The following is a 26,717-nucleotide window of genomic DNA, read 5'->3' as shown; positions in this document are numbered from 1 at the left end:
TAACATTATTAATTCACCAAATGTTCCCTGGTGGAAAATCTTCCATGTTTGTAAATATTCATAAAGCAGACTGGGTGCTTTCTGGTATGGTCAATGCGCCAGATTTGCCACCCAGCTTCTAAAATTCCATTGCAAGCTCCAAATGAAATAACTTTGCCACGGGCTCCAAATCTCATTATGAAACATTTAGGGGGCCATTTCCATAGCAGTCAATCTAGCATTAAACATTCACCAAATGGTGGAAATCTTCGATATTTGCAATGGCAGTGGTTGATTCTCCACCATTGAATGGCATATTCTCCAGTTTATAAATAGTCAGTGTAATTGTAAATCTAACTATAAAATATGTTTACTCACAGGCCCTGCTGCTTTTAATCCCTACTGTAAGAACTAGAAATATCTTTTTATTTGTGTACGCAGAAAACTTGTGGCTGCTTGAACTCATTACCGTCTTTATTGCTGGCGGCGGTTGTGCACTTTATCATTAGCACAGCTGTTTTAATTAGGAACCCCTGCTGAATAAGCAGCCTTTATTCCAAGTTTGCTTCACCGAGTTACTGTCCAGCTCCGGCAGGAAGCGTGCGCAGGCAGGCAAAACTAGGTCACATTGCATGGAATAGGGATGAGCCAGCTTTGATATGTCTATAAAAGATCAGCTGGAAGACTGCCACAGACATCTTAGAAAAATGTCTTTGTTATTTTTAACAAAATTCATAGCTTCAAGTGTACCACATAGCTCAGGTTTTCTACCTCTTCCGACTTGCTAATAGTTAATCACCCTCCCACGTCTTTACTAGTAAAGGTGAGCCAACCTCACTATTCCATCTGCTTGCACTCACATTCTCCTAGATTTGAATGTAATAATTTTTCCTGAACTAGAAAACAAAAACAAAGTAAAAGAAAGTAATCAAGATGTATGTATCATGCAATGAATCCCTGTTATTAGGTTTAGTTCTGTGAATTATCAATATAGGGAGCAATTTTGGCTGGGTGGGCATTAGGGTATGTTAGGGTGAAGTGAAATACCTCACCATTCATACAATGGGGTGCGATTGGCAGACAGACATGGATACTGGGCTTGTACCGCTTCTTTTTCCCTATTTAGACCCATGATCACATCATCTGGCTAGGGAAAATCTTCCTAGCTAACTTTACAGGTCTGAGATGTCCGAGTACAAAGAGCCACATAGCTATTAGTGGACAATGAAAAGTCGAGCACAATAACCTTGACCATTGCACACCTTGCATTTCTCACCTTGGGCTTGTCAATCAGGGTTCCTCCAGAGGTTGCTAAGGGTTCGTTCCACAATGAGCAATTTGTGCCTCCCAGGTCAGTTAAAGTGACAATGATCTTTATGTCCATCAGTAAGGGCCACATTCCTCCCAATGGCCACCACACCAATGTACTGTGTACGGTGGATACTAATACTATGTTCAGAAGTTCCCTAAAACCTAAAAGTTATTTTAAGACTTTCCCCAAGATAAAAAGGTTAGGAAAAGTTGGTTCATATCATAAAAATTGGAACTAGTTGCGCCTTCCACCAAGGCAAAAGGTCACCAGTAGTCCCCAATCCATATATATTCAATGTTCTTTAAGCTAACATTATTATCATCTTGTTTTTAAATAGTGCCGACATATTATGCAACGCTTTACAAAGTCTATAGTTGTGTCTCCAATTGTCCCTTATGGAGGCTCCAAATCATATGCAATTACAACAGTCTAAGGCCATTATTTCTTTTTTTGGGGGGGAATTACCTAATTGAATGATTTTGGAATGTGGGCGGAAACTCACACAAACACGGGGAGAACCTGAAATCTCCATGCAGATAGCGTACTGCCCAAGATTCAAACCAAGGACCTAGCGCTGCAAGGGCCAAAGTGCTAACTTCTAAACCACCGTGCTGCTCATGCACATAAAATTGTGACAATATGCGCAAATCATGGAAAATTTAGATATGCTTTTTATTACATAAATTTAAAATAGACCTGGCATGCATTTTGTCATGTTAAGTGCATGCATGCTATGTAAAATATACATGTAACACTTGAAGCTAGTCCTACCTCTCACAAATGTCACAGTACTTTTCTTGACTAATGTGCTTATCTTAGCAATCTTTGTTCAGGCACTTATAAGGGGCAGCATGCACCAAGATGCTGAATCACAGATGTTGCAGTTTGTTTGAACAATTATACTCTAATTGTATATTGTAAATAACTGCAATTATATTTTTTTACATTTATAAACACCTACCATGATTATCATCACCTTACTTATTCATTGCATTACATATTTCCTTATATGCCACAACAAGCCTATTTCTAAGTGCGTGTTTAAGTGCAAATTCCTTGCAGTAATTATACACAGTCATTTGGCACTCCTGCTTGTCATGGTGGGTATCGGATGAAATATATATTGTGGATTGTTTACCCTGCACATCCTATACTGCTGAACCATATTCATATTGGATTTTGAAGGTAGAGGAAGTTTATTTAAGTTGAGTTTGGCTTTGCTGGGGATGATATGGATGAAACCTAGAAATATAACTACGTCTAGGCACTGCTCTAAAATATTTAATTTTACTTTGAATTCCACCTAAATAATAGTATTTCCTATGCCTAGATCTCTTAGCCTTTAAACTTGTATGACTGCAGAGTTAAATGATCTCCAGATTTGGTGATGTCCCTATTGTGCTGCTCATTGTTCTCCTAGATGGAGAGAAAGCTGCACACACAGACCTGCACTGCAAGGATCTCCCTGCCTTTTGTTCATTTATGACAATCTGTTTTTTCCGCACTTCTTCTGCTGCTTCTTGATTGTCCTTCCACCATTCATCTGATCATCAGGTCAGCTCTGACATGAAATCAATTAAATGCAAGCTCAGGGCAGGGTCCTCTCCTGCATAATATGTTGGCACTATATAAATACAGTTTATCATTATTAATAATAATAATGCAGGCATAACAGCTATTTACCTATCATTATCAGCAATGTATATCTCATAGTATATGCTTCTTTTTCAAAAGAGTGTGGCATATTCATTTGATTTGTGTCCTTTAAAACCCATTTGTCCTTTTCTCTCACTAAATAAATGTACTGTAGATGTACTTAGATGTATGATTGTTACATATAGCTCTCCCAGAGTCTATTAGAAAGCTGGACAAATGGGATTTGCAAATTCACAACCTGTGTTGGAATAATGGCTTAACTGCTTGCCATATAACTCCATCTCTAGACATCACCACTTGTAGTTGTGTTTGGAGAAGCTTCCATTGATCCCAAATCTAACGATTTAACTATTTTTTCTAGTTTTGAATTTTATTGTTGGTAAAAATGGTAAAAATCGTAAGCTGTGGGGTCACCTCCTAGCCTACCTAATGAAGCCCTCACTCCTGTAGCACACCTTTCCAACCCACTGCCTTGACATCCAGGGGCTTTTTTGTGCTGTGATTTCTGAATAACATTAGCACTTCACTGGCTGGTTTTATTTGCTGCTTGAAAATGTTCTTTAAAGACAGAGAGCTGTAAAAAAAAAACACAAAAAACATCCATCATTATAATGCAGAAAATCCATCACTGACATACTAAAATAACTCAATGTATGGAATGGAAAGACATGCATGGTATTCAGTGTGTTAAATTCCCAGAAAGCAGCTGTCCAAAGGCCAGATCGCTCTATCAGCCATATAATTTTCATGATGTTGGGTTGGCTTGCGGGAGGAGCCACATACACACCCAAATCCCACATGTGGACGCACTAATTCATTCTCTGCATCTCTGTCCAAAACCAAAATCACCACATTTAATCCCCAATGTACAGAAAGCATTTGGAGCAAATCACTAGATAAGGTGACACTGGACGAAGATATCTGTGGCTGTGGCTTTCCTATGGTGCTGCAATCCAAGTACATCCAATACCAGATTACTTTTTACCAGTTCGTTGATGTTGTGGCTGCATTTGTTTTATTTTTAGGATTGTATTTCTTTTTTTCACCTTCTGGTAATACAATCACTGCCTTTCCCTGTTTTTAAAGGAGCAGCATTAAACTTAAGAGAAGAAGTGTGTTAGGATTTCAGAACACCCTCCCTCATCTCAATACATTGATTGGTAGGGATGAGCGAGCATTTTTAAAACTCAATCTCGCGGCGAGTTCGGCCGTTCTCGCTTACCGAAATTGTAAGCGTGAATGGCCGGTGCAAATTCACCGAACAAGGTCGAATTTAAAAACAAAAAAAAATTTTTTTCAAAAAGATTGCGGGCTGTGCTGATCAATGAATGCAGAGCTGGCTGCATTATTGATTAGAACAATGTGCGATCTTCGGCACTAGAGGTTAATTAACCTCCAGTGCCCCGGTGATCGCAAACAGGAGGATACCCAGGGAGTCCTGTGAATCCCCTGTGAATCCTCCAATCATAATTTTCTCGATCTTTCAATGGTTTCGTGAAATCGGTTTGCCAAAATTTCGTGAAACCATCAGAAGTTCGAGGAACTTCATCCTTCATTCCTATTGATGAGTAGATGTTTCATAGTTCAGAGGTGATTTGGGCCTGGTGATTGGCCTTATGTAATAAAGCTCTCCAAGATAGACTTGAAGATAGACTATTATGGGAGAACCTGGATGATATCAAACAACCACGCCACAGCACTCCCCAATGCATAAAAAAACATATGCACACAGAGTTGAGTGGAGTTGTAGTAGTCACTGTGTAGTATTCCAAGGAAGGCATATAGTCATCAGCTAGAGAGACCACTGATAGGTAAAGTGGATAACATGGATGATCTGGTTATAATGGCTCCTTAGGAAGTGAGCAGTCAATTCTTGAAGGTGTTTTAAGCAGAAAAAAATGGCAAGCGTAAGGATCCAAGTGACTTTACCAAGGGCTAAATCCTGACTGATAGTCAACTGAGCCACATCATCATATGGCAGGTCTTGTGGGGTGCTCCCAGTATGCTGTAGTTAGTTTCTACCAAAAGGAAAGACCAACTGGTGAACTGCCAATAAGGTCATGTGTGTCCAAGATGCATTGATGCATTGAGAGGGGGGAGGTAAGCTGGTATGCACAAATTGCTAAGACAACATAATGTTGGCCATGAGATAAAGGTGTCAGAACACAGAGAGCATCACAACTTTCTGCATATAGGTCTTTGTAATCACAGCCCTTTCGGAGTACCCAAGACCCCTGTCCTCCATCAAAAGCCTCTGCAATAGGCACATTATTAGGGATGAGCGAACAAAACTTTAAAATTCCATCATGCGACGAATCGGGCCGTTCTCTCTTATCGAACATGTAAGCGGGAACGGCCTGTGTAAATTCGGCCATCGAGATCGAATTTTTTGGGACCTGCAAGAGCAGTCAGGGCAGTGGAGCTGACAGCTGGTATGATTCTCTATCCAAGAACACCGGAGTCCCGCAGCTGTGCTCATCATGAATGAATTCAGCCGCGGTAGTCCTCCTGTCAGTGTGAGTCCTGTGGCTGTGCTGATCAATGAATGAAGCCGTGGGAATCATCACAGGATGAATAATTGATGAGCAGGCTTCATTCATTGATGAGCACAGCCTCAGGACTCACACTGACAGTACCGCGGCTGATCACATGAATGAATGAGCACATCTGCGGGACTCCTGTATCCTTGGATAGAGGGAATCCTCCTGTGCGCGATCCCCGGGCATTAGAGGTTAAAGCCCTCATTTAACCTCTAGTGCCCGTAGATTGAGCACGGGATTCCCACGGCTGCATTCATAATTGCAGCCGGGGTACTCCTCCTGTAATGATTTCCTTGATCATCTGATGGGTCCGCGTAATCGGTTCGCCGAAATTTCGAGTACCCATCAGAAGTTCGAGGAAATTTTTGCGGAAATGTCAGAGGCATTTTCGCTCATCACTACACATTATTATTAGAACTAAACCATGGCACGATGAAAGAAGAAGCCTGGTCTGATGAACAAGGTTTTCTTTTGGATCATATAGATATCCTGGTGGGTATGCATGATTTACTTTGGGGTAAATATGGCAGCAAGATGCGCTATGGGAAGAAGGCAGCCTGGCGGAGGCAATGTGATTGAATGGATATTGAATGCTGTAAACATCCATGGGTGCCAATTAACACAATAATAATTCAGGTATATTGTTTTAATGTTCGTACTGATCAGTGTATGTAATAAACAAATCTTGATGCTCATTACAAACTATATATCAAGGTTTTAAAAAAAAATAAAATGAGAGTACTTTAATATATTAAAAAACGTAACAAAAATAATATTCCCATCAAAGACACGTCATTCCAAGTTGGATATTTATCTTTGGCTTGTCATAACAAAGGAGCTTATTATTTAGATGAGATGAAAGATTTCACTTGTTCTTTCTTTGATCGCTGGGGCAATGAGTTTAAACCCTGACTAAGTGCTTCTCCTCCCAAAACCAAATGGATTATACAGAGATTTTCAGACATGCATGTTACTTGGGCTGAGGATTTGTTACTTTGTTACCCATTATCGTTTGTTTATCATTACTTTGCTCAATTTATCCTAAATTTAATACATAATTACAGTTACATCCTGATGACACTTCCTCCAGTTGTGTTGATTTAGGGATTGAGGTTGTTCACTTAACAAAAGGAATTATCTCTTTGCAAGACATCACTGAACCTAAAACTAGTGTATCATCACATTTTCTAATTTATATAAATGGGTAGATAAAAGGTATAGATATAAAGGGTAGGTAAAAAAAATATTTATTTTTGTTACAATTTTAAGGGGAGGCCCCTCCCTTCCTGTGATCACTGCTGCGGCAGTAAGGACTGAATGGGAAGTCCAAAGCTGCCTTGGATAGCTACATCACATATCCCAGGGGACTGCGAGCTGCTCCTTCTGCACATGCCCGATCTTGAGCATGTGCAGAAAAAGCTTTCTATTACTATAAAAAAAAAATAAAAAAAAAGGCCTGATCTCACGCATGCTCAGTGCAATATTTTTACACATTTTTGGGAAGCACGTTATCCAAACTCACACTTGTACAGTGCAAGATTGGGTGACGTCATCAGAACCAGAAACAGGAGGAAGAAGATGGCTCAGTATCCAGGATCATGCAAGGATCAACAGCTTTCCTCCTTTTTTTTTGTAATAGTACCACTTTTTAATGAGTAAGTCCTGCCTATGGAATCCCAGTCTTACAGTCATAAAAGACAAAGTTGCCTAACATGGAAGAAGACTGAGTCAAAGTTTTGGCAAGGGAGCTTGTGGCCATTGCAATGCGGGAATAGGTAGAAGAGCTAAATGAAGGAAGAATTTAGTTATGGTTTAACTAATGAAGTCCATATTTCTCTATCTGCTCTTCCAGTTGGTTGCAGAGGGTAAGGATATGTATTTGGTACTTCCAGAGCTGGTGCTTAGTGATTGGCTGCTGAGGCATCCAATGCTGTCTCATTGGGCAGAAGAAGTGTCCTCAGTAATGTTGGTGTTCGAATTCTGGTTGTCCTTATATTCGACCCGAATATGGCTGTTCGAATTCGGATAGACCCGACCCGAAAAACACGGGATTCGATGGTGCACATTCATAAAAATTTGTAAAAAAAAAATTATTGGTAAAATAATTTTTTAAATGTGTGTGATTTGTGTAACTACCTTTTATTTTTTTACAGGTTATCCCACAATGACAGGATGTGCAGCCGTGGGAATCCTCCTTGTCAGTGTGGGATTCCCGGGCCCTGGAGTTCAAATGAGGACATGTCTCCCTATTCATCACCTCTAACGCTCTGTGAGTGGCTGAGGAAAGGTAAACCCTGATGACAGCTGCAGTGTCATCAGGATTTTCCTTTCCCCAGCCAATCTCAGAGCACTAGAAGTGAATGAATGGGGAAAATTCTCCTCATTTAGCCTCCAGTGCCCCGGGGATATTCTTAATGGATGTGGCCGTGGTTGCATTCATTGGCAACAGTGTGCAATCCGCTGCACTAGAGGTTAAATGGGGACAAGTCTCCCCCATTCAAAACCTCTAGTGCTCCCTGATTGGCTGAGGAAAGCTTTCCCCAGCCAATCAGGGAGCACTATCCCTATTCCTAGACTCCCTAATACAGGACTATCTGTGTTCTTGGATAGAGAACCTCTATCCAAAAACACATACAACTAGTACAGGACTGCAAGAGCAAGTCAGCTCTGCTTCCCTGATTGTTCTTGCAGTTCTTCACAGGATATCACAGTCTCTAAAAATAACCCAAATTCTCCCACCATTGACTTTAATGTTGTTGGAATTCGGCATTCGATAACCCGAACAATATCTCTCTGTTCAATAGAATAGCTGTCAAAACGAATGTCAAAACGAATAGTGAGATATTCGACCAACACTAGTCCTCAGGTCCATGTAAGCGTCAAATCTCCATTTAGAGTTTATAGAGACCTTCCTTTCCTAACTACCGATAGTCAAACAAAAAAGTAAAAGGAAGATGAGTAGGGGAAACCCTCTACGGCACTACGGGGCGGAGGAGGAGCTGCACTGGGATCCAATCAGGTGTGCTACAATAGAAATGGAAATTTTTTTTTTTTTTTTTTTAAGAAACGCTTCAAAGGTAGCAAATCTCACTCAAACCTCCAGCTATTTAACAAAATCCCCGAAATCTCTGTGATATTTTGATACATGGAACAACCCAACCCAGCCAACAAGAATGTATTTAGCATATGGGATTCTTGGCCTAGGTCCCAGGGCATTAGGGTAAGTGGAGACGCAACATCAAAGTAGAAAATCTACAACCTATTATTTTTTTTTCATATAATATTTGCTTTGTCTGGCCACCCCTGGCCACGTGCGCGCCAGCCGCAGAATTTAAGGTGAACCTATTAATAACTTTACGAGTGTGTGTAATTTTGTTCTTGGCATACCACAAAACAGTAACGGCAAAAAAACTTTTATCATTAAAAAACAGTTACTGATTTCTTTCAAGTAACAGTTACTAGACCTCAATAGAGCAGTCTGGGAGAATGATCACTTTGCTGCACATGGGAGAAAGCCTTTCCTTAGTTTCTGCTTCCTTAGTGATTCTTCTGGGATGTTTGTTACATATTGGAAAAACGCAAAATAAGAAGCGGAAGTGTGGGGAAATCTGACAACCAGTAAATACTGCCAAAAAAGTTTAGATTGCTGAAAAAGGTTTACATGGTCGCGACATCTATGTACATGTATTCCTGTCGAGGAATTGATGCTGACCTGGGATACCCAACAATGATGATCCCATTCTTCTGGGCAGAAAAGGAGATAAAAGATTTCTGTAAAAAATGTATTTGTCAGAATTAAAAAAAAAAATTACAGTATATGAGTGCCATATACTGTAACACAATAGGTTTGGTGGCGTCCAGATCTTAATAACTCAGAGCTTTTAGGGGGATAGGGGGATCTATTAGGCAGATTGAGCCTGATTTATTAAAGCTCCCCAAGACAGGAAAAGGTAAGCTGTCATGGAAGTACCTGGGTGAACCATCAAACCTGGAATAGATTTGATCAAGGATTAAAAAAAAGTTGCCAAATAATTGGAAATGACTTCTACTCCAAGTTTGCTGGATCACCCAGGTACATGTATCGCTGTCAAGAATTGATGCTGATCCTGGATACTCATCAATGATCGTCCCATTCTTCTGGGCACAAACAGAGATAAAAGCATTCTGTAGGAAGTATATTTGTCAGAATTAGAAGTAAAATTACTTAAACATTGCCTAGTATGTACATACTTACCATTAAATTCTCTGAAACGTGATAAGCTGCAGAGTAATTCTAAGGTCAATTTTCCATCGTCAACAGCAGTAGCCAGCCCTCTGAACCTGCGCTTTCCATCTTTAAGGTCCTGGTCCAGTGCCAATGCTCCCCAGATGCCAGTCCCCTAATCTATTTCCGCACTCTTTACCTATAGCAAAGCCCCTGCTCAGCCTAGGGATGTTAGATGCCTTCTGAGCACTTGGTTGCCCCAGGACTTCTGTTTGCAAGGGATGGTATCTGGGGAAGGACTGACAGAGGACCAGGAGTCCAAAGATAATACAGTACAGGAAAGTCCAGCAGAGGAAAGTCCAGAATACAGAGCCAAAGGTCAAATACAGGTAATTTGTCCACCAAACAACGACAACAATGGTAAAGACAAAGCAGAGTTGGGGTCACAGACATAAGGTTAGTCTAGGCATTATACAATTGTAGGATCAAAAACAGGCAGGGTCGGCAAAGGTCAATCTAAGAAGTAACGGACTAGCAGCAGGTCAGCCAAGCCTAACACTGGTGGCTGTAAGCAGAAAGACTATAAAGTCCTGGCAGCCAATGGCAAGGCAAGATAAAGCCAGGGACCAATCCCCCTTAGCTGTGCACAGCCCCAGAGAATGTGCCGGGGATGCTGAGAAGACACGTCTCAGGCTGCACGGCTAAAGGGAAGTAGGGGGTGCTGCAAGCTGCTTATCAGAGGGCATAAACAGGGCTTGAAATACTTCAGTGGCACACAGATAAGCATTTCCTAATACCATCCTGTGTATTTTCAGTGATTGCCAATAACTCCACAATAACCCCAAACATCCTTCCAACTTTCCCAGACATCCAAATGTAAGCAAAAGGAGAAAACAGATACATTTAGACATATGGGGAGAGCAGTAGTTCCCAGGTGGCTCCTGGTAGCTGGCACTTTGCCAGTTGATTGTCAGTTCCAAACACTAGTTCTTAATGAACTGTATTCAGTATTTGAACATTTGACAGCAAGTGGCATTGACCAGTACTTACACCACTGATTCTGCCCCTATGGACAGCTGTGGGTAAAATGTTACATGTAGCCTGGTTCCTGAGCATGGGAAAGCAATAATCACACCAGAACCTCAGTACGTAACTGAACATAGCCTTAACGTTACTTTTCTTTATAGTGCAATTTCAAATTATTTAGGTAAACAGTGGTTTTTTGCACACATTCCAGTTTGCACAAGTAGCCACTGACCATTTCTTCTCCCTTGGAGGAAAAATAGCTAATCTTTATTACCTCTGTTGATAACTATCGCCAATATATTAATCACTTCCTGACCTTAAACCAGAAACATATTATGAGACTATATTTGGTATTAAAAATCAGCTTCTTCAACCTCCTGATAACAAGCCTGGCCATGCAAGATAGTCGAAGATCTCAACATGTAGAAGGAATACAATGGTGGCAGCTGCAATGTAATGGGGGCAGGTGAGTATAATATGGTTCAGTTCTACTTTAAGCCTACAAGGTATGTTCCAGAAAACTTTGTAGGTCATATCTCCTGCACTTCGCTCCTTGTCCCCTGGAGCTGATTCTTGGACACTACTGCTGGCAAATCCTAGCTGTCAAAATGACAGCAGAGGCTTGACCTGCATTTTAGGAGAATGTGTAACTTGTGGTAAATGATACTTGTGAATTTTCCACAAAAGTCATTGAGAAATGTTTGGAAATGGGCTGCAGCACATCAACAGCATTGATACAACAAAAAGATAAAAACACGTATTTTTAATGAGAAAAAGGCAATTATTTATAATACATATTACTCTAGTAAACTAACAATCATCCAAGTCCGGTTTAACATTAGCAATCTTGCATGGTATTTGTATTGTTGGTAAGCCCCCAGCGGCATTCCTCTGACTAACTTCATACTTAGAAAATCATTTGCAAACTTTTTTTTTCTTGGTTGATTGTTTAGGTTTCTCAGAGTAAACGTTCTGCCAGATATTGGTTAGAAAAAAAATGAAAGTCAGTTTTCCACTTCTTATTACTGGGAGGAAAATAGTGAGTGGGGTTTACAGATTAGAAGCAGATGGGGCGAACGCTTTATGGAACGGAGAGGGAATGGAAAGCTTCTAACTCATTAGTTTTCAGCTGGTATGCGTTGAAAAACACCATGAAGATCTAACATTTTTTGCATAGTGCAGTCTTCTCCATGCCATGCAAGAATATTTTTTGGGATAAATGGAACAGTATCTGTCCTCAGATTTCTTTATAATGGTAATCGTGCACAATAGCTCCAAGAAAGCAGCAGGAGGGTTAGATCTATTCCTTCCTGCTTCTCCTTTCTGTAATCATCATGTATATGTATAGCTATACAGAACACACACAGGGAAGAATGTACAATAACATTCCATCTCAACATTTCTGCATTTATCTATTTTTAATGAGTAGGAATGGTTGTATTGTTTGCTTTACCTGGCAGTCTCCGAATGGGGTGTGTATTGGTTTTCAATGGACTGTCAATGCATTTTAATGCAATACAAATAAGTCCAATCCCTAACCCTGCTGATCATTTGTGTCTATGCATTTTAATGTGTTATGGCACTGAGGCACTGTGGAGCACTATAAAGGGGGATTCGGGTGAAACAATTAAAAATTAGGTTTTACTAGCCTTGCATTTTATCATAATATATTAACAAATGGCTAGCCTGGCAATACATGGGCTGCAAATGAGCAATTGCATTAAATACACTGAAAACAATCAGTCAGCTGTTGGATATTAAATATGCAAGCAGAAAAATAGGCAATCATTACAATATGAGGATATAATATAGCTCAGTTGTTATAGTATGCAGTGGTGAATGTAGCCAACAGCAGACCCCTGTGCAGAACTGATTTGAACCTCCCGCACCAAATTGACTTGAGACCCCTGAGTTGGGCCCTGTTGGCTGAGGGGGTCCAGGGCATTGTACAGTAGCGCATTTTGCATCTTCCTATGTCCTCACCTGATAATATGTAACACATGTACAAACGTGACAATATGTGGCAATTTTGACTACGTAGGGGCAATAAACAGGCCATTACGGTTTTATGGAGGCAACAGACTGATGAATGTGACAATATATGAATAACAAATATACAATTATGATAATATTTAGCCAACCCTCCCCCCCTTATCAAAAATTCCTACCACCCCCAGTAAAAATCCTCCACCCCAAACAAAATGCTCCAGCATCAAGAATTTCCACCAATCTTTCCTACTTAAAAAAAAAACACAAAAACCAATGCCTTCTCCAGCAAACACACACCAACAGAAATCCTGCCTCCCCCTTTTCCCAGTATTATATTAATAATAACCCTCTGGAGACCTGCGTAACGTAAGATTTACAAATGCAGACTACTGTAACATAATCCTTTGTGAGTTTTTTGTTTGTATTATTACAGATTTAAAAATAGTTTGGCTTGAAGTCAACTAACTTAGCAGTTTGTCTTGGGAGCAAGTTGAAATGTCCAAGAAAACCCAAGTAGGATATTTGGTGGGAATTACAGTACAGACAGTGTGAACAGAACAGCACAGTCAGCATTTGTACTGAAATTGCTTGCTGTGCTGCTGCAAGTCGGATAGAGTTGGGGCCCCACTTCCTAGCTAGAGGACCATTTAGACCAGTGGTAGCCCACCTTTTCGGACCATGTGTCACTCAAAGTGGAATAAACTTTCCCCAGAGTGACGTCATAATGACAGAACCTGCCCACTCCGGTACAGAGACAACTCTCCCACTGCCCCGAGCCTACAAGCTGTACGGTGGATGTGGTCTGTGTTTCTGGCTGATGCGCCCCCCCCCCTCAGCACAGTCCTTCTCTTGACTCCGCTGGGGGGGGTGCACCGGCCAGAGTCATGGACCACCAAAATTTTCTTGCAGACCACCGTTTGGCAACTGCTGATCCATACCATTCCTCCCCAGCTTATCTATTCCTGGCCTACCCCTTTTGTTGGATTTCATTTTATTTCAGATCATTCAATCATGGATGCTCAGCATCATATGTAGACATTATCTAAGGCTTTCTGCATCTGCTTGCACTGCACAACAAGCACAGATACCCAGTGACGGCATCACTGAGTCTAATATTTCATTATCATGTGAATGAAGGGAAAAGAGGAACCATGTATGGCACAAAATGAACAAAATAAACTTCAGCTTTGAGAAATAAAAAAGGCTTTTAGTATAATTCTGCAGCTCCTACTCATCGTCTAGGAAGAACACCAGCAAGATTGGATGAATTGTTCCCAAGAGCTTCCAACAATGTGCCAATCAGCAGCTCATTCACCTGCACTGAAATACAGCCATGTTAAATGGTGGCCATCCTCTGACCCGTGGCTGAATTACGAGTTGTGTGTTGGAGGAGTAATGTGTTTATTATCACCTAATAAGCTCAGCTATAGCTCCCGGTCACTGCTCATAAACAGTACAATGAGATTGTTATGACAGCTCCCACCCTGCCTGGCAGGTACCGAATCTCCATCCGTGTCTTGGGTCTGGGATGAAGATCTCCTGACTCCTGGCATTTCCTGTTGTGAGAACTTATGTCTATGCCTGGAAGAGAGGGGAGGGATGGGGAAATATCAAGAATAAAATACATACAAAGCAAAAGAACACTGGAAAAAATCCTCTTTTTATGTGCAGTGAAGGCAAATACAAGAGAGATAGATAAATAGCCGAATTTACCAAAAAATTGACTGTTCCGTCAAAGTACATTTAACAACTTCCCTCAAAAAACATAATATATTATGCATGCCTATTAGGCACACCACTTTGTTCATGTTATAAACTTATATTTTAAAAGTAGCTTTTGTTTTCTTAAACTTTATGTGCCGTGCACATCTGCTTTGTTACCTAAGGCTACTTTGGCTTTGTGCACCTGCTCCTTCTCTTTCTTCGAGCCAATAGAGCCACTATGAGCTGCAGTCAATTATTGGTATTGTGGGCGGCATGAAGCTGTAAATGATCTATAAAGCTGTGCGTGCTGGATGTGTGTTGGCACAAAGCTTGTAGTCCACAGCACATCCAAGGGTTCCAACGTTGCTCCACATAGGAATGTTGTCACCCCAGGGCTAGAAGTAATGGAGCTGGCACAATTGATAGAACTTAGGCAAATGAAGAAAGAAAAGAATTGCAGCACTGGAATGAGAGGAGGCTAGGTTATGGTTGTAGGTTAACATATACTCAGGGGGAGTAGCTACTTTGGTAAATCACCTACTGGCTTTTTTTTGGGGTCACCATATAGGATTATGTCTATGATGAATGTAAGATGAGTAGGGAAATAACTCCCCATCAGCTCTAGAATTACAACAGCCATTGCAGTCTATTCTTCAACCCTGCCAATGGTGCACTGCAGTGCATATGCAATGTTTTTTACACTCCTAAAGCCTAGTAACCTGGTATAGTGGTGCATTCTTGTTAACGTGCTATGTTGCCACGCATGTGTCTGATTTTTTCATCTCCAAGACCAGAGAAGATAGACTATCCTAGGAGGACCCCAAGAAATAACTTTTAGGTCTTAAAGTACCCCTACTATATTTACTATATCCATAGCTCCCAATATATTAGTGTGGTGGTCAGGGAGAAGAATTCCTCTTACATTGCTGACCATTGGGAAAATTACCCTTTCAGATAGCCAAAAAGATCTTTGGTGTCACCTAAATTGACCTGGGAGTCACAAACTGCTCATTGCTCATAGAACCCCTAACAATCTCTAGAGGAACCCTGGTTGGGAAACACTGATCTAGACAATACCCAAATCTGTACCATCAGTATTATGCTCTATACAGCCCCATTATGGAGTTGTATTTCTGTCACATTGGTAGCAGAATTCTCTCTAAGAACTGCTTCAAATTATTTCAAAATAGTGTAATGCATGTGTAATACATGGCAATGCTTTTTTCGTTCTGAATGGCACCCCAATGCACCTCTCCAGCTGTTTGCAACGCAGTGATGACAGCTCATTCATCAGTTAGACAGTGCAGTGTAAAGGTGGTGATTTTGACTTTGGCTACGTTCAGGTGTTTGAGGGAATAGGTTTTCCTATGCAGGCCCCATTTGTTGGCACCTTGACGAGCCACTTGGTCTTCCCAACCACTGTGCTGGTCCTTGATGAGTTTCAACATTGGGCAGTAGCCAGCAGCGGGTGGTACGGAACCACTCACTACTACCCCATTCATTCCGTTTGGGTATCTTCGGGTGAAAGATACATGTTAACTGTGGGCACACCTAATGGGTGTTGGGAAATGTAAACCACACCACAACCCTACTACTTGTCTTATCCTTGACCCACCATTTTACGGCAAAACAGCAGTTTCTGCTTTTTATTAGATTTTTGATAGATTAGGGAGGGGATAAACGTGTTTTTCTGTCTCACTAAGACACAAAGTGGGGGCAAATACAACATTCTGAGTTGTCAACAGAGTAATAGATGAAGAAAATTGGGAATTTGGATCCTCCAATGGGGGCACCCGGGGCAAACTGCCTAGTGAGAGATTTCCTCTTATTTCCTGTTGTGTCCTAAAGACAGGAAGTCAAGGGAAATCTTCCTAGTGGGACGCAGACCGCAAAAAAAGAAGTGTCTTACTAGTAGTAGTTTAGGTTTCCTTTAATAGTAAAACTGATTGTGCAAGAACTAATTGGCTGGAAGTTACAAGTGATCTTTTCCAGAAGGAGACATTTATTATTATTACAGGGAGTATTTATTATAGGAATGTAATGTACCCAGGAAGACAGTTAAGTATTTTATTTTGTTGTTGCTAATCATTCAAGTCGAGATGAGCCGGGATTGTGAAGGAAGGTGAAGCAGCTCAAACATTTCCTATTCATGCCCAGCCATTTGTAGTCATACAGTTGTGTTTTCTGCATGGAGCATCAGCAGAAAGGATTTATTAGGAACAAATAGCCCCAAAAACTCAAAATGATCAATATGGCCAATCAGAGACAAGATTGAAGTCCTGGTGCATTATACACCCCAATCTACACATATGGGGCCAGATTTAAAATAGCCATACCATACTTACCATACATACGCTTTTGATTTCAGTTTAACACTGTTGATCGTCTTGGGCATTGAAAATCTAGCGGCTGTACATTTGTTTCCCGACATCACCCAGTGGAACCAAGATGGATCACAGCCAATGACCTGAGGAGTATCCTATGGGGTAGGACGCAGCGAGGTGCCTCCCGCTCATCCTTTCTCTCCATAGAATGAACATTGCTGACTGTGCAGTGCTCATTTCCAATATCCATCCTCCATTATAAGGAGGTAGTGGTATGTTTATTTACTCTATCCTGGCGTATTGGAATTTATACACAGGAACAGGGTTTGGCGCTAACAAGATACAATATGATAGAAAATACAATTTAACAACAAAGTGAAAACTATCTATACCCAAGACCAAAAATATCATATATTGCAGCCAACAAGGTTTTATTTCTTTTTTAATTTGGAAGCTCCTGCCAGTAACACATGGCAACACTTATTCACTCAACTGTGGTTTGAGTGTGTTGTCACCAAGGGAAAAGAATAGAGAAATACTTTCTTCTACTTTTTTACATTTTCTTTGGAACAATACAACTGATAATAGTCAGCTTATGCATCATGTTAACACACAACCTAATTTTAAAATGCTTTCCCATTGCTGACATATATTATTTTGCAAGGTGAAGTCACATGTTTATCGTTCCTTTATGGACTAAGTTTATGTACAGAGCACCTTGCCTTGATATAGTCTGATTTATTAAAACTCTCCAAGGCTGGGAAGGATACAATATCATCAGTCAAGCTGGGTGACCCAGGAAACATGGAATGGAATTCTTCAAAGTGATAGCAAATGTTTTGATCCCTGGACCAGATCCATTCCAGGTTTGCTAGATTACCCAGCTTCACTGATGATAGTGTATCCTCCCCAGTCTTGGAGAACTTTATTAAATCAGGCCCATCGCCTCCTCAGCAAAGGTCCCATGCATGGAAATGGATGGATGATGTGTCGCAAGGATCAAGGTAGGAGATGCTAATGGCAGAAAGATTTGAACATGGCGGTACCTGGGGAAAAGTAGAATTTGCCAAAAACACTCTACAAATTCTAAAGCTAGTGTACACAATCTACTATGTACTTGCGTTTATTAGAATGTTATGCAAAATGTAAATGGGGTCCTGAGCTTTGTTTTTTGTGGCTCAAATAAGAGAAGTTCATTCTTTGGTTTCCAAACGCTTTTTTGCCGTATTTAGCAATGTTTACAAATCTTCTGTTTCCCTTCAACTTAATAATTCTTTATCTGTATTCTTCTGGACAGGAGGAAGAAGATGACGGTCTTCCCAAAAAGAAATGGCCCACAGTGGATGCTTCATACTATGGGGGAAGAGGAGTGGGTGGAATTAAGAGAATGGAGGTAAGTGCACAACAGCAGTTTACCATTTAAGTATGTAGTAGTTTACCAAAATTTGTGTATAATACCAAATATGTGTTTTTATTATTCCTACAATAGTAAAACAGTTTATGTACTAGTGTGGAGACTAGAGATGAGCATGCAAGATTTTTAAACTCAATCTTGCAGCAAATTCCGTCATTCTCGCTTACCGAAAATGTGGGCGAGAATGTCCGGTGTAAATTTGCCGATCAAGATCGAATTTTCCTTAAAAATTTTTTCCGAAAAAATAAAAACAAAAGTCCCACGGGCTGTGCTGATCAATGAATGCAGCCACGGCTGCATTTATTGATCAGCTCAGTGTGCGATCCCTGGCACTAGAGGTTAAATGGGAACGAGTCTCCCCATTCAAAAACCTCTGGTGCTCTCTGATTGGCTGAGGAAAGGAAAATCCTGATGACGCTCAAGCGGATGAATGAATGAATGAGTGCAGCACTGGGAATCCTCCTGTAATGATTTCCTGTACCTTCCAATGGGTCCGCGAAATCGGTTTACCGAAATTTCGCAGACCCAACGGAAGTTTGAGGAACTTTTCACAAGAATGCCAGAGGCAATCTCGCTAATCCCTAGAGGAGACCCTTGCTGGCAATCTAGAAGCTCTGCCAATAGCTAAGTGTTACTTAGTCCATCCTTAACCGGCCTGATGATGATACAACTAATAATTTGGAATTGATGTACATAAAACAATACCTGGCCTGCAGAAAATATATAAATATATTACAAGCACACACCTTCTTAGCATTAATACTAATCAAATGAAGAAGAAGTTGCTTGGTGGACATTACATATCAGGGTTGGTTTTATTTTTGACCTAACTGCACCCCAGGTCACCAGAAGAAGCTCCAACAGCTGCTATGTTCAACCCAGGGGAACATTTTGTAAATGTATAGTTCAGGGGCCATCTAATGCTCTCTACAGTGTTACCTTTGTTTAATTACCCCATTGGACTAGAATAGTTATTTATCTCAATCCCAGCCTTTTTTTTACCTATGGAAACCCTTGAAATAATTTTGAGGTCTTGGAGAACACTTACTAAAATTATTTTTGGGGGGGTCAACGAGAATAAAATCTCCTAAATTGGTGGCCAGTGGAAGGAAATCCTCTAAACAGTAGTGCTTAGAATAATACCTGTTTAAACAACTAAAATTATCATTAGAGCTATGCAACTGGCTCTACCAAGTGGTGTTGCCCCATAACAATGCAGGATTCATCAAATGGGAGGTCAAGGATTCTTAAAAGACTGAGTACAAAGATATTAGGAAATGAAATTAAATAGGATGCTATCTTTTCCTAAATGCATGACCCAACAATGACAATGTACACAAAAATAATGCTTCCATTAATTGATTCATCTGTCAGTATTTTTAATATTACCAGAAAATTCCCACCAAGTGAACTGTATAATACTTATGTCTGGCTCCATAGCAAGGGAGGCTCCAACAACTGGGAATAAAGGAGCATGGTTCTTGCTCCCTGCTCCCCTTTGATGTGCATGAGATTTTCAATGATCTAGAAACTGAATATAACTTCTGAGCATTTTTCTGGTTTTATTCGATCTGTAATAGTAATATCCACAGCCTATGTGTCTCATATCATGCCAATGGCTGTTTTAAAAGTAATATATGAAAACTGGAGTAAAGAAAACTTGTATTATATGTGTATATCCCAGTTCAGGGTAAAAAGAAATATATAGTCTGCCTTTGGTGAACTTGCTGAAGATATCAGTTTCCTGTAACTTAGCTCACAGATTTACATCAAGCATGCAATTAATAAAGTCAGAACTTCTTATCTACAAACCTGTTCCAGGTGTGTAATGCTGAAAACACTGAAGCCATAGAATTAGCATGACAGCCAGGTAAATATCATTTTATTAAAAGAGATAGCAATGATAGCATATACATTTATCTCCAGAAAAATTAGTTTGAAGTATCAAATATTATATTTAGTTGATTTATTTTAGCAAAATCCTTATGTTTTGCTAAAGGGTTCAGGTGGGGTGCTTCTAATTGAAAACTTTGCATGTACTCTATACGATAGATAGATAGATAGATAGATAGATAGATAGATAGATAGATAGATAGATAGATGATAGATAGATGGATAGATAGATGATAGATAGATAGATAGATAGATAGAGGGATAGATAGATAGATAGATAGATAGATGGATAGATAGATGATAGATAGATAGATAGATAGATAGATGGATAGATAGATAGATAGATGATAGATAGATATAGGGATAGATGATAGATAGATAGATAGATAGATAGATAGATGGATAGATAGATAGATTTCAGTGGAGGAGCATTGCTCACTAAGGAAGGAATGAAGCCAAATGTTTCTCAGCTACTAATTAAAAGTTTGTTATGATGACTCATTTATTAATAGAAAAACTGCAAATTGATTTTTTTTAACTAATAAGCTATGTTACTCAGATAATATTTATAAAATATATGACAAAGGGGCTGGTTTTTTAAAGCTCTCCAAGGCTGGAGAGGATAAACTTTCATCAGTAAATCTGGGAGATCAAGCACACCTGGAATGGATCTGGTCCAGGATTCAAAACATTTGCTAACAAATAGCCTGCTACAAAATAGCAAATGCCTTTTAAGAAATCAATTCCAGATTTGCTGGATCACCCAGCTTTATTGATAAAAATGTATCCTCTCCAGCCTTGGAGAGCTTTAATAAATCAGGTCCAAAGTATCTATGTTTTTTTCCAATGTGTTTCTTTTTTATAATAAAAGAACATGCAGAGCGCTCTCCTGCCCTATTAGTATCCAGCAGTGGTGGTCTTCCTTCTGATATCTCTACCGGCTCTACTAATCGATCATTGCGGCAGCAGGGCCGGAGAGCATTTGGCAGTGCTTGGCTTTCTTTGGCAGATGTCTTCCATAGAAGGCTTTGCTCTGGCACTGCACTCAGTTAGTTCAGGTCTCAGTGTTACTCTGCGGAAATATGTATTTTATGGTTCCTTTGACTTCTGTTTTGGGTTATGTGTCTGCATGACTTGCTATAATTATAGAGCATAAATGATGATAATAACAGCTCTGAGGAACTTTATTTATGGTGTACAGTGGAACACCTAAATTGTATCTAAAAGCCAAACTTTTTGTTTTTGATAGGGTGGTGAGTATCACCATATATATATATATATTGTGACACCAATGCAGGATTGGTGGTGGAAGGGAGATATATTTGCCCAAGATTCCTCTTCTATGTGAAGTAGCAGGTGGTAGACTCTCACCTTTGAGATAATTAATGAAGAAGCACTGAGGGTGGGGATATAACAGAGCCAGGAGCTCAGTCAGTCTCTCTCTGCCTGGGGACACAGAAAGTCGGTCTGTGTGAATGAGCTCAAACCTGGGTAAAAAGTTGCTGAAAGCTTTGTTTTGAGCTGACAGGGAGAAGCCTCCAGCTCAGACAGGAAGGTCGGATGTATAGTAAGTGCCATTTTGACATTCAAAAATCCGGCAACCTCTGAACATAAGGTGCACTGGATTTTCGAAAATTCCAGATTTGTTTTTTGCTTAACTCCACAAACAGGCCAGTCTTTCTCTCGCAGCACTCGCCGACATCTGGCACAGTTCCAGGCAGCAGGGACGTCTTAACCTGTGTTTAGTGTACCAAGCAAGCTAACAGCTGTTTCTGCAGAACAGCGCCATGAAAACATTAGGGGCCCTGCATTCAAAATGCGATCCAAAATTCATGCCGGGAAACAGAAGGATCCGGATTATCGATGGCCGGATTTTCGATTGTCAACCTGTATATATATACATATTAAACATTATACAATATATACGTTTGTATTTTGACCAATGTACAATTGCAACCAATGCAGAGTGTAGATATGTTCAGAGTCCGAAAATAAGTCTTATGAAAAGTACCACAAAACATTGTCAAAATAGGAATCTAACACTGTTTATTTCATTGCTGCAGGTACGCTGGGGGGAGAAAGGGTCTACAGAAGAAGGAGCTAAGCTGGAGAAAGCAAAGAATGCAAAAGTGAAGATGCCAGAGCAGGAATATGAGTTTCCATCACCCAAAATTCTCAACACTGGCTATGGCAAGTCAAATGCTTCCAGGAAATGGTACTCCCCGATCAAGGTAAGCTACAATTTTATAAATGTTGTATAGAAGGGATATGTTAAATTTGATGTTTGATATGGCAAGTGTAAACCACAGCTTAATCCAGACAATGATCATTGGTATTGGTATTTTTATATGACCTCCACAATGAATCAATGGTTCCACCAAGTAGATAATAGCCCTCCTAAATCCATATCTAAAGGAACAGTCTGTTCTATAATGTTGCTTTACTCTCTCGGAGTACATTCTGTATCTATTCCAATGGAATTACTGGAAGCATCTATAAAGGGAACAGTGACACCAAAGTTCACTCCAGAGATGGCCCCTTCTAGGAAGTTGAGCTCTTAGCTCTAGCTCTAGGAAGAACTATCACAGTAGTCCCGAAGATGGGGAATGATTTTTCAACTAGGATCATGACAATCAATAATATTATGATAGGGAGATAATACTGCTACTGCAGCCAATTGTATCTTTAATTCCTCAGTCCACAGTACAAGAAGGTCTAGTCTTTTCCTTTAATTTTAATAGCAAACTAGTAGCCTTGTTTCAACGTTCTTTTGGAGATCAAGGCTTTTTCTTGGCATACTTCCCATGCCGGTGAAGTTGGCTCTCTTTCTTATTGTAGAAACATTCACTTTACCACCAAATGTTACCTGCAATGAAGTTCTGGGGATTCCCTAATCCAAACAGTTAGCTCTTGTGTTAAATGTTGGCCCAGTGTTAGACTTGGACAGATTAGCATTCATTTACATCTATTCCACATTTGGAACCTCCATGGTATTCATAGCCTTCCACCAGTTCAGAGATATCTGAGGTTACAGTATGAAGGGTTCAAGTAGCATACTTTCTAGGGAGTTCATATTATTGGCACCTAATCTGGAACTCCTGATTCGAAATTCCTGGACTTGAATTGGTAGCAAATGTAGAGGAATACCTTATTTTGCACATGATAAATCAGCATTCCCAATAATTGTACGTGACAGTTTTATCCAAGCATTTTATCTAGGCAACATTTGAATATCCAGTGTTAGCTTTTTCTAAAAATGGAAACAAACCCCACAGATTTCCATATGGTGTATTTATATTTCTAGGTGACTGTACATGGACCACACCGATAGATTTGGTATTTGTGTAAATGCAGAATAGCCTTCTAAACACATTGATAATATGAATCAAAATACTTCTGAGCTTTCTTTTCATCCCAAGATAAATGTTACGCCTCGCGTCTGGCAGCAGTATATGGAATCAGAATGCGGCAGAAGGAAGAGTTCATAGCACTGCAATGGTTTGCAGATTATTACTGGCAGGCGGGAGAGGTCACAGAAATCTCAAATGTAGTTGCAGGTTCACAAGTACAAGCGTTCGCTCTGCTTGTCCACACCTGTGCGGAAGAGCAGCCAGCTTCAAGATTTATAGGAATATTACAGATAGTAGCAATGGGATGGAAATGTTAGCTACACACAGTTGTTACTGTTGTATATGATTATGCTGAACCTAACATAATACTCTACAACTGCTGTGGAACTATGAATCCTACTATGTGTGATTTTCTTTTCCCAACCCGTAATTCTCCAGCTGTATAGGAATTAAGGTCCTATCATGTTATACCAAACTTTAACAGTTTCTCCCACATTTTAGCAATTCAAAATATGCAGAAAGAAAGGGGACTTAATTGGCACATGTAGAAAAACAAATAACAAAAACTTTTTATTTAGAAAATATTAAAACACCAATAAAAGATTATGCCATTAACATGCAAGACGGCACCATCTGAACATTTATATTGCTCAAAAACTGGACCGTAGTATATCAAATAGTTTAACAGCTAACAGTATACCATCTCACAATGTTGAGAGACCTAGACTTGAATAAATACAATATAATATACAATAACTAATATTGTATACTATATTGTATTTATTCAATTCTAGATCTCTCAATGTTATTATCCTGATGAAGCAGCATTGACCGTGAAACGCGTCGAGACTCTAATGTTGTGAGATGCTATACTGTTAGCTGGTAATTCATTTGATATACTATGGTCCATTTTATGAGCGATGATGTTTGTGCCATCTTATATGTTAAGACAATGGCATAATCTTTTATCGGTGTTATTATTTTCTCAATAAAATGTTTTTTTTTTTATTTGATTTTATACATGTGCCAATTAAGTCCCTTTTTTTTCTGCATATTTTGAATTGCTACAATACTGCGGAGAGATGGCAGGCAATTATTGAACTAAGCAGGTGATCAACTCATCATACCAATTTCAATAACTTTCAGTTCTCCCACATTTTACCAAGCATAGACTTTTCCCCAGCATGGCAGTGCTTCTAACATGGTAAATGTGTAATATACTAGAGCATTTTACATAGCAGTGTCTCAAACATGACTTGGAGCTTGTTAGAGACATGGCTATGGGAAATCAAGACTGAACTGCTTACTCCAGAGGGCATGTAAGGGGCCCTCCATATGACTGTCCTGGGGTCACATTGTTGTCCATAGAGCCCACAGAGGGGATCCCCGCTACCATCTCCATTTACAACAGTGAGTGGCTGATGAAGTTACATATGTGGGTGACCCAAAAGACTGGCCCAGTGTTGATCCATGCTAACAGAAGTCCTGATGTGAATGAAGGATTCTGATATGAAGGGGGATCATGATGTGAAAATGCAATAAGCTTGTCCCAAATGGCAGGTGTCTTGCCAAAAATTAGGACTGGGGTACATACATCTGGAGATAAAAGACCATCAGCGGAGTTTCATGGGAAGAGGACTTTGGGCCAAATTTTCCATCAGAGCCCATAGGTTGGGAGCTTTAACACTGATTTATGTGTGAATAGCTCTTCCAAATTCCAGAATTTGTTTTGTTTCATAACATAAGCAGTCTCTCTAAAAGCATGTATAACATAGCCATCTCTCCAACAAAGCAATACTTTTAATTAAATAGTTTACTTGGCAGTGTATGTAAATAGGGTTTCCCCAATGTCTATAGCCCAGTGGTCTTTTTATTATGGTAGTTTGTCTAAAGTACTTTAGCAGTTTATCCAGCAGGGCCATCAGTCTAAGATAGCAGTCTTCTTCATATGGCAGTGGGGTCGATTTAATAAAATAATTTTGGCTGTTCACAAAATGAAGTATTTTCAAGACCATGGCATGAAGCTCTGCTGACCATTTATCCATGTGCAAGAAAAAACATGTTTTTTTTAATATATTTCTTTGCATATGATGAAGTATTCATTGTAAATTCACAAATTTATTATTCCTTGCAAAGAGATCATTTGCCTTGATAAGTGAATAGCCTGGGATCAGCTTCACTGATGAAAGTGTTTTCTCTCCAGCCTTGGAAAGCTTTATTAAGTGAATAGCCTGGGATGATTTCCTCCTAGTAAATCAACCCAATGGCCCTGATTTATGAAAGCTCTCCAAGGCTGGAGAGGATACAATTTCATCAGTGAAGCTGGGCGATCCAGCTAACCCGGAATGGATCTGGTTCAGGATTGAAAACATTTGCTAACAAATTGCAAATGACTTCTTCCTAGAAATCCATTCCAGATTTGCAGGATCACCCAGCTTTACTGATGAAAGTGTTTTCTCTCCAGCCTTGGAGAACTTTAATAGATCAGGGCCATTGCATCTAACAATGTAGTCTCTCTGGCATACTCATGCCTCGAACATTGCAGTCTCCCTCACATGACAGTTGCATTGATCTACTAAAGAAAAATAAGTTCTTGAGACAGTAAAGTGATTTATCACCCAGCAAGGGATACCTTACATTGCTTTGCTGACATCCAATCATGTGCAATGTGTAAAAATCTTGTTTTTGATAGATTTCCCTGCACATGATGGGCCATTCTTTCAAACTGAACACACAAATTCATAAAGCTAAGTGAAGTATTCCTTGCAGAGTGATAATTTACTTTCCTGAAGAGTGTCTCCGGAATGTGAATTATTCACCTGATGAAAAAGTCCATCTGGTAAAATGCAGTTTTGATTCCTCCAAATCAATATTATTGAAACAATCTGTCCGAAAACCTCTGTAATTTCACCTGTTGCAGGTAGGATAGGTGACACCACAAAAGTCTTGTAGTTCTTGAAGCCGGGTCACTCCAGCTAGTATGTAATTGCGTAAGTCTGAGAATTGTTTCCTTAGAAGTTACTTCATTTCCTCAAATAGATTTAATTAATAGATTTCTTTGCAATAAACTAACAACTGTACTGGCTAAACCTTTTGGCCATGCGTTCCACTTGTCTTGTTTTCAACACAAGTTTGTATATTATTTAGCTAATAAAACATTCCCCGGTCATCTGCCGGTCCATACATCAGTTTATACCTCTTTGTCTTCCTAAGAAACTGTCACTGGGCACACGCAGTATGACAACATTTCCTAGAGTCCTTTCAGCTGTCTCTTTCCCTGAAAATGTATTCATCCCGGAAAGAGGAGTTTGATTAAAAAAGAATTT

The 26,717-nt window shown here is 39.9% G+C and overlaps 1 protein-coding gene across 1 annotated transcript in view; it reads left to right on the top strand.

Annotated features, from left to right (window-relative positions):
• The window catches only part of ANTXR1 (ANTXR cell adhesion molecule 1), a 125,725-nt gene that overhangs the window by 67,968 nt on the left and 31,040 nt on the right, over nt 1-26,717 (top strand). The window contains exons 15-16 of the mRNA XM_072402824.1: nt 18,032-18,127; nt 22,105-22,272. Of these exons, the coding sequence (XP_072258925.1) occupies nt 18,032-18,127; nt 22,105-22,272 (264 nt within the window). The remainder of the gene's footprint in view (nt 1-18,031; nt 18,128-22,104; nt 22,273-26,717) is intronic.

This window comes from Pyxicephalus adspersus, chromosome 2 (assembly GCF_032062135.1).
Source record: "Pyxicephalus adspersus chromosome 2, UCB_Pads_2.0, whole genome shotgun sequence".
Taxonomy (NCBI): domain Eukaryota; kingdom Metazoa; phylum Chordata; class Amphibia; order Anura; family Pyxicephalidae; genus Pyxicephalus; species Pyxicephalus adspersus.
The sequence above is the reverse complement of the archived record's forward strand: the minus strand, read 5'-3'. Positions and strand labels throughout refer to the sequence as shown.